Source organism: Stegastes partitus, unplaced genomic scaffold (assembly GCF_000690725.1).
Source record: "Stegastes partitus isolate 25-593 unplaced genomic scaffold, Stegastes_partitus-1.0.2 Scaffold559, whole genome shotgun sequence".
NCBI classification, from domain to species: domain Eukaryota; kingdom Metazoa; phylum Chordata; class Actinopteri; family Pomacentridae; genus Stegastes; species Stegastes partitus.
The window spans coordinates 260,619-270,131 of NW_007578290.1; the positions used below are offsets into that span (position 1 = coordinate 260,619).

The window sequence follows — 9,513 nt, forward strand, 5'->3', positions numbered from 1 at the left end:
GGGTCAGAGGGGACGGACAGGTGTGTGGAGGAGGTGAGAGAGGTTGTGAATGGTCTTAAATGATAACAGGAGGATTCTGAATTGGACCTGAACCGGAGCCGGTGGAGCTGCTGGAGTGATGATTCGGGTTCTGATGCTGAACTCTGGACCAGTTGGTCATGAGCTGTATGGAGACGATCACACAGTAACAAGCAGGTGTGTATGGGACACGCTCCTTCACAGCCAGCTTGTTTCAGATCAATTGGCGATCCGATCAACTGGCGATCCTAGCGACAGATGTTTCGTAGGCGTGGCTTTTCAGGACCCCTTACCCACTAACCAGGAAATAAACAATCTGACAAGTTAGTCACTTAAAATGAGATATCTGCTGTATTTTTCTTTTCGGTCTTGACAAATATATCTGGAAACAAGAGCCTTCTAATTCTAAAAGTCAGGCCGCTGTCGGGCTCGATGAAAGAAACCACGTGAGCGCAGTCGGACCCGCTGGAGCTGTGATCGCTCATTGATCACGATTAAAACATCCATCCATCCATTATCTATACACCGCTTAATCCTCACTAGGGTCGCGGGGGGGCTGGAGCCCAGACGACTTAGGGCGAAGGCAGGGGACACCCTGGACAGGTCGCCTAGAGAAAGACAACCAAGCACACTCACATTCACACCCATGGACAATTTAGAATCACCAATTAGCCTCAACATGTTTCTGGACTGCGTGGGAGGAAGAGAACCCACGCTGCACGGGAAGAACATGCAAACTCCACGCAGAAAGATTCCGGTGGCCCCACCGGGACGTGAACCGGCAACCTTCTTGCTGCGAGGCAACAGTGCTACCAACTGCGCCACCTTGCAGCACGATTAAAACATGTTAGTAGGAAAGCAACAGAGACAGGAGACCAACGCAGTGTTATTCTTACATGAAGGCTACTAAACCGTGTGGTAACAGACCGCCAAGTGTTTAGTATAACATCAATACATTGACATGATGTAGGCAGATTTAGATCACATTGCGTGACACTGGCTTATTTAAATTCACAAAAATGAAATGTTTCACAGGATAGAAAAGTGTTCCAGGTTAACTGAGGATGTATTTACCCTCCAGATGATCCGTTTGCAAAGTCGTCACAATCAGACCTGTCTGTGTGTGAAGATAAGGATATAAAGCTATAAAGAAGACCTCGCGACAAAAGTAAACATTAACACTACATCCATGCCAATATTATCTACAAACAGCAAAACCAAACATACTGACCAAAATAAACAAACATGTATTTTTTAAGTCCGGTGGGAGGATTCGAAACCACGTCGTTCAGATGCAAAAACACGGTGTCGGTGCTTTACGCACTGTGCCACCAATCAGCTCGATTACACTGCCTTCATTTCTGACCCATTTCCTCCATAGAGATCGTTTCCATTTAGCCAGATGTTTAACACCTGGTGATTACTCAGGAAACACGCCCAGATCAACTGGCGACAGTCACAACTTAACATCCAGAGATACGGAGCAGAACTTCACGCTTAACTCAGGTTTGTTCACCGAAACACACACAGCACAACATTAGTCTGGTTTGATAGAATCATCAGAACAAACAGAGGCCACGTTGTCACAACAACTCACTGAGAAAACACTACAAACACGTCCAGTCCTCCACGTCCTGACCTGTAATTTCAAACGATGTTAATCGCGAACACACGCAGACAATGGACTGAAATTTCCATCAAAAAGCCAGAATATTAGTGTTTTATAGGCTTTACATGACGAGCTACAGGCGCCTATTGGTGCTGTTAAACTACCGGTAAACTTGAACGTTAAATATTCCTGTCAGAAATACGACAGCAGGATCACTTCAGTGTCTGTGTAGACCAAAGAGGACCAGCAGCATGTCATTAAATAAAAATACTCTCAAACATACAGTTCACTGTTCAGCCACGATGTGACCTCCACATGTCCAGACTGTGTGCTGATGATATGCAGTGTTTGGTTGAGTAGGAATGAGAATCCAGTTTGTTAAGTGTGAAGGGTTATTCGTTGTGTTTTCTAAGAAGTGACAGAGAAAAAAAAATACAGTCAGCGGTTCAGATTGTGTGACATTACAGTCTAGGACGTGGAGGACTGGACGTGTCTGTAGTGTTTCCTCAGTGAGGAGTTCTGTTTGTTCTGAAGATTCTATCAAACCAGACTAATGCTGTGCTGCGTGGTGTTGTGGTGGGAGACTGATGTGTGTGTTTCAGTGAACAGACCCGAGTTAAGCGTGAAGTTCTGCTCTGGATTTCTGACACTGAATGTACAGAAAAACACACAACACAACACAACTTGCTTCTATGTCGTGTGTTTTGCTGGTCAGACTATAATATGTTTTGTTTGTCGTTATTAAGCAGGCAGTGTGTGTCTGTGTTAAGTTGAGACTATCACCAGTTGATCTGGGCGTGTTTCCTGAGTAATTATCAGGTGTTAAACACCTGACAGAATAGAAATGATCTATAGGAATGAGAATGATTTCCAATCGAGCTGATTGGTGGCACAATTAGTAAATCGCCGAACTTGCTTTTTTTTTTTTCCATCTGGACGACGTGGTTTCGAATCCTCCCACCGGACTTCAAAAATACGTGTTTTTTTATTTTGGTCAGCATGTTTGGTTTTGCTGTCTGTAGATGATACTGACATGGATATAGGCTTCATTAACTAGTGATGTTCACGTTTGTCGACGAGGTCTTCTTCGTGTAGTATCTTTATCGTCACACGCACACACAGGTCTGGTTGGGATAAATTTGCAAACGGATCATCTGGAGGGTAAATACAGCAAACACCGTCAGTTAACTTGGGTCGCCAGTTAAACTAGAACGTGTTTCTGTCTCACCGTCGGACTGACACCACATACTATCACAAGTTAATCTGGTCAGACTGTGACTCCACCACAGCTCAGCGATGTTTCCACTCCACCGGGTGAAGCTCTCTTCAAACCGTGTGTTTTGCTTGTAGGCTGAACGGCCTTGACTCACAACAGAGCGATAAGTGGACCCAGTGTTAAAGCTGACAGCAAGAACATTTTGCAAGAGTTTATAGACGTTTGTGTTTTTTGAACAGGCGTCTTCACAGTCACCTACAATCTACATTGCCGCTGGAACAGCTGCCTCGCTGACTGAATATCGCCAGCTGATCGGATCGCCAGTTGATCTGAAACAAGCTGCTGTGGAGCACCAACACGGATCCAGAGCAGCAGAACCGCAGCCTCACCGAACCACAACAGGCGGACAGTGCCTCTCAGGTGGAACCCGTCAGTAAACTGGGTCGTGTTGATAATGACGCGGACGTCTGAGTCCTGTGACCACAGACTCGCAGGACTCTGATGACTTCACAGTGGACCTGGACCTGTTCGGTGGAGCGACACCGATAAACGGCTCCAGCAGCACCTGAAGACTGCTACCTGCTACCTGCAACCTGACTTCATTCAGCGGACACACTGACCACTGTCACATTCAAGGTGTCAAACAAAACCCGATATAAAGCAACATCAGCCTTTGAGCCGAACCCAGTTTTATAGCATGTTTAGCTAACAGGGGACGCTCCGGGCTCTCGGTGCCGGACGGTACTTCCGCTCCAGCTCGCTGTCCAGACCCGGGAGCTGTTTACAGGGACCGAAGAAACCAACGAGGGCGCACAAACACAACAAAGATAATATTAATACTCAGATTTCAAATGGACTTACGCTGTTGTGGTCCCACTTCCTCCTCCGTCCTCTTCTTCTTCGTCCTCTGGTGGGCGGTGGGATACCAGCTCAGAGGTGCGTCAGCGCCCCTTGCTGCACCGGAGGGTGGCGCAGAGGCGAAAAGCAGAAAAACACACAACAACAAAAACACTTAAAATTCTGTCAGTAAGTCCTGCTGGTGCTTCATTAGGTGACTGTTGTGACGACCCTCCCAGCAAACACATACACAGTGCACCTAAATGAGCTTCTTTACTGCTGAGGTCAGTTCCCTCCTTCCCAGTTCACAGCACCTGCATTCCAGCAGCACAGGCTGAAGGTAGGATGACCCCAGCGTGCACGTAGGATGACCACAGCGTGCACGTAGGATGACCCCAGCGTGCACGTAGGATGACCACAGCGTGCACGTAGGATGACCCCAGCGTGCACGTAGGATGACCACAGCGTGCACGTAGGATGACCCCAGCGTGCACGTAGGATGACCACCGTGTGCACGTCTAGCAGTTGGTGTTTCCTGATTTTATGAAGTGTCTGTGGTAGTCCTATCCTGATGTGGGCGACGGCTCCTTCTTCTCCATCATATGTTTGTGAATATGACACAGATGTCTTCCTGTGTTGTTCATGTTCCAGTTTTCTTGCATTGTTCTTTTATTTATTGTCCTGTTCTGCAAGATGGTCTTAGTTGGGTGGGAGCTACTATGCCTTTTTAGGTTTACTCAGTATGCTAACATGAACTTTTTTCTCCTGACTTATATTTACAGAGCAGCAACTGGAGCTGTTTTACAAACTCCAGCCTTGCACCTGCTCCACGTCTCTGCTTCTGATGAGTCGGCTACACAGCCCTAGTCTAGTGTGGCCCTCATAGGGCTGACTAAGTGCTCTCCAGTCTCGTCCTGACATCTGTTAATCTTCCTTTTTTTGTAACAATATGCTGCCTCAATGTCAGTTTTCTGAGAAATAGCATTCCAGCATATCTAATTACAGCCACCTGTTTGAGGTCACTGTGGGAAATGGGTACAAATGGTTCGCTGAGTGTTTCAGGTTGCTGGCCCCTGGTCTACAGGAGTCTGAACCTGAAACCTCAAACAACGCCTCGCTGTGGCCCCTTCTCAGAGTGGTTTAATTTTGGGATGAGTGAAAATGCACAAAAAGACATACGTTTAGTGTAGTGACTCAGGAAGACATTCAAGGCCTATAAACTGGTGACCTTGAGACAAAGGTCAAGATCACACTGACGGTCTCAAATCATCACAAACTTTAAATCCATTTTAACCTGGAAAAGGTGTCAGATAAACACATCGTTTCTTGTCACAATCAGACAGGAACCCATGTTGGTGATGTGACGTTTGACCTTGGACCACAGGTCAAGGTCAGACTAAAGGTCATACATCTTAGGTGCTTGGCGTAAATTACAGCAAATCGCTTCCCCTCCATGCAAAGTATCTGTGTTACATGACAGACTGAGCTCTGGTTACATTATGGATCACTGTAAGGCAAAATCAAGGCGAGTTAGGGTTAAACCCTAATCCTTCTACTGGACGGTTAGGGTTAGGGTTAAACCTAACCCTTCTACTGTAGGGTTAGGGTTAGGGTTAAACCTAAGCCTAAGCCTAACCCTACAGTACAGTAGAACAGGATCAGGTCAACATGCATTCATCGGCAGCTGTGTCTGTCCCCTGAGAGCTCGCTAGTTATTACTGCACATTTAACTTCTGGTCAAAATATTGAAACATTGCTTTACGTAGCTTTGCTAAAGTATACTGTGTGTTTCTTATCCACACCCCCATGACCCTCCTCTGTTAGTGCCTCACCCAGACCTTGATCCACATGGGTTCAGGAAAAAAAAAGAAAAAAGAGCCAGTCTCAGATTTGTACTCATATTTTACTGGTCTTTCCAAGAGGAAGCATCCATTTTTTCAAGACAATGAGAAAAAGAAAAAGCACAGAGAATGTGCAACCAGCTATTAAAACAACAGTTTGGCAAAGTTTTACATATCGTCTACACTAACTTAAAGAAAAGTGATGTGATGCTACTGTGGCTGATCAGACACAGACGTGTGGCCATTCAGTGTCAAACAGCATGCCATTACACCACAGTGCAGCCAAACAATACAGATGCAATACAATCAAATGTCAGGTTGTAAGCCAGCGTAGCACGTCGCTAACAAGCGGTCCTTCTTTAGAAACACCACCTTCCTTCATAAATAAGACTTTTAAAGGAAAGATACGAGAGGAGTCCTGAACTCGGAGGTTTTTCAGTCCGTCTGAACATCAGTGAGTGAATCAGACAAGCGTTGGTGTCGGTGCCCCATCAGGAAGTAGCTGCATCGCCGTGACCACACCTGTTCTAACATGGCACTCTGCCAGAGAGAGGAAAGGAAACTAAGGAGAAAACAGTATCAGCAACACTTAGAAGCCTATCTAAAATACCATATGAAATAAGGGTTTTTCTCCAGTGAGTAGGGACACTACATCCTGCCAATACAGGAACTCGTCACCCTCTAGCAGAAAGCTACAACTGTCTGGGTGAGTCACCTGTTCTGCTGCATTCTGCACGGTTGAGAGGATAAATATGGCTTTCATCACGTTTCGTTGTCTAGAGAGACGGTAATGTGTTAAGTCTAAAGACCAGGAGCAGAGGGACACTGGAACCTCGTTCCATCACAAGTTAAACGACAAGTGGATCAGGAAAGCCGAGTCCTTTGCTAAGTCAATCTCGAAATTTAAAATAGTAATGTGGGTCTCCCTCAGAATTTAATGGGCTCTTCCTGACCTCGGGCTCCACCTTCCACCAAGTTAAATAAAACTTGGCCTTGTAGTTTTACTGTAATTTTGCTAACATAACCGTCTTATGGACGTTCTGACTTGGACTAGTCTCAGACGTGGCCTCTGGTGCCACCTGGTCCTTGGTCCAGATGACCACTGGTTGCTTTTCTTTTTCTCCCCTGACCAGTTGGTTGGCTGCTTCCCTTGCAGACAGGAAAGACTGGTTGAAGGTTTAGGACTGATTATTTTCTATGAAGGTTTTTTACTGCAGAACAACCAAAACTCCAAACTTGTAGCTTTTAACATTGTCAAACTAAAGCACCAAGTTTTGTTTGTTTTCTGTTTCTGTTACACTTTTAACTTTTCTGAAGTCATGAGTGAAGAGAGTGATGGACAACAGCTGACACCAGGAGGAAGGCTGTTCTGCCTCGTATGCCCAGCTCCTCTGGAATCAGCCTTGAATTGATCCCAAAACTACTTTGATCAAGGACTGGTCTGACCCTGGACCCACCTACTGCCCTGGTTCCAACATCTCTGTGCTGTGTCAAACATTTTATTTTGCATAGACATTCTGGGAAAAACAACAGAATGGTTGGATTTGCAGTTAATGATGAGGCTCATGTGGAACATACTGGGTCTGTTCTGACTTTACTGTGGCGCTCAGCGAACTAAGACTGTCTGTTAGCCGCTGGTTCATTTGTGATGGAGCTACGTTAGCAGTCCCCCCTGCCTCAAGTCCTTTAGCTAAATCACACTAGCCTCATCCCCCACGCGCCTTTCTCCTGGATGCACCAGGACAAACGTTGTCCTGTTTGACTTTGAATCAGATGGCACATGAGAAGACTTCCAAAGTGTTCTGATGTTTCTCAAACAGCAATCTGGTCCAGAAACCTCATTTCATTTCCCATCACTTTTAGATCAGTGTTCTGGTGTTGATCACAAAAGACAACCTGAGACAAGCTCTTGTGACTGACAGGATCTAGTTCAAGCTTTAAAACGTCGAGCGCATCCCAGAAGTCATGAGTCAGCAAAACAACACAACAGTTAAGCTCAGAGACAAGGCGGCGTTTCACTGAGTTCCTATGTCTTAGTCCCAACGATGCAAACAAAGTCATGACGGCATCTCCTTTACAGATAAGCAAGCCACACACACACACACACGCACACCCACACACACACACACACCAATGTGTTCAGTCTTAATGGTAAAATTAAACTTTACTGAAATATAAAATAAGGCAATGATGAGCTATGCCAGTTAACAAAACATATCCTGGAATGCATGAGCCTTGCTACACAAACGGAGGATCATTCATCCCACCAGACGTCGTGTTCTACGGTGAGATAGCAGCAGCACATCACACAGAAACATAAAGGTATATCAAGGTATGAAAATAAAAACTACACCAAGTAAAACTGTATGAAAAATATATTACGTACATATGCATAAATAAACTAAGTTGAATTGTAATCCATTTCAGAATGATATCGGAAAAAGAACTCAAATCAAAGCGAATGAACACAGTTACTGAAGGCCTGTAACCGTATCGCACATCCTCTGAAGGCTGTCGTCGTGTCACACTGTCCGTTGTAAATAAAGTTAACATAAATTGCTCCAACTCTCCGTGAGCGCTGCCCCTGTGCTTTAATACCATGCTGTAATGTCATGGTGTCCGTTGTCCATAAGGTCTGTAAAACATAGCGCTCGGCACATCTCGACATTCCACAGGTGGTCTCATTACTTCGTTACTACTTCCTATGATGAGAAAACTACACACATCCTAACGCCACATGTACACGCTGCTCAGATGAACCACTCCTTCTTGCTCTCGTCGATGGTCTCGGTGAAGGCCGGGTCGTTCACGATGATCGCTGCGTCGGCGCAGTCGGCTGACTCTGCTCCCTTGGCCTCGTTGGTGTGGTAGGAGCCTTTATGACGAAACATGTGACGGATCACAAACACCATGATGCAAAGGACGGTGAAGATCACCATGGAGATGATACCTGGAAACACACACATCAGCACTCACTGAGCAGACTGAACAGCTGAAGCGTCTCTGAGGTCTGTCCGTACGACGCTAAGCGCTGTGACAGAACGCGTGTTGTGGACTGAAATATTCTGTCTGATGCTGGAATCAAATGTTGGTCAGAACTGCAGCAGCAGAGGTCCAAAAAAAACCCAAAAAACACCTTCCCCATAAACAATACACACAGATGTTGTTAGATCCTCCCTTGCTGGGAAGCATCCACGTCTTCAGACACCTTTAACATGCAGCCCAGGCTTTCTGTTAGTCGGCTCTCCATCAGGATACATCAGAAACCCAACAACCCTGCTGACAGCCCTAGAACACAACCGGGGACGACAACACTGCTTTTCACCGCCTCATCCTCAGTCACATGTGTGTGTGTCGTTCAAACTCATGTCCATCCCCTCACAGGGCCGGCTGGAACTGTTGGACTGAATAAATGTGCCGACTCCTTAACATATTGGTAAATCATTGTCTGTGCCTTTGATTGTTATTCATTCTATGTAACGCTATTGTGCATGCCTTTATCTAAACGTAAAACACACGTAGCAGGGCTCCAGACTAACTGTAGCATGGTGCTGACAACTTTCTTCATTGGTCCCACCAGCTAATGATCTGGTCGCCCACCCCCTTATACTGGATCAGCACAGCCACAGCTGTTAATGCACCCTGCAGTTGATGAACAGCTGTTTCTGCATAACTTAGTTATGCTGCAGTGACCTGCAGTGATACAAGACCAGATATTTATAAAATGTTTTAACCTGAAAATATATTTATTTTGTCACCGATCCTCTTCTGATGTCACTCATTAACTGGACACACAGCTGCTGAACATGTGCATGGGTTGATGCTACATTTTCCCGATGTTCCATGAACGCCTCACATGGTGGTAGGGGCTGCGATGTGGCTGTAGTTTGCTCAGACAGCTGTGAGCAAAAAAAAAGCTTGAAATAAGTGAAATAAAATGTTGTAGAGGTAGATCTGTCCAAGACGAAGACGAATGATTTGATCCACATGCG

The 9,513-nt window shown here is 45.7% G+C and overlaps 2 protein-coding genes across 2 annotated transcripts in view; both read right to left on the minus strand.

Moving 5' to 3' along the window:
• exoc3 (exocyst complex component 3) overlaps positions 1 to 3,734 on the minus strand; it is a 20,241-nt gene extending 16,507 nt beyond the window's left edge. The window contains exon 1 of the mRNA XM_008288456.1: positions 3,705 to 3,734. The gene's annotated coding sequence lies outside the window, so the exon portion shown is untranslated. The remainder of the gene's footprint in view (positions 1 to 3,704) is intronic.
• A 1,830-nt stretch (positions 3,735 to 5,564) lies between these two features.
• The window catches only part of cntnap2b (contactin associated protein 2b), a 37,752-nt gene continuing 33,803 nt past the window's right edge, over positions 5,565 to 9,513 (minus strand). The window contains exon 23 of the mRNA XM_008288465.1: positions 5,565 to 8,492. Coding sequence (XP_008286687.1) covers positions 8,272 to 8,492 — 221 coding nt within the window. The 3' untranslated portion in view covers positions 5,565 to 8,271. The remainder of the gene's footprint in view (positions 8,493 to 9,513) is intronic.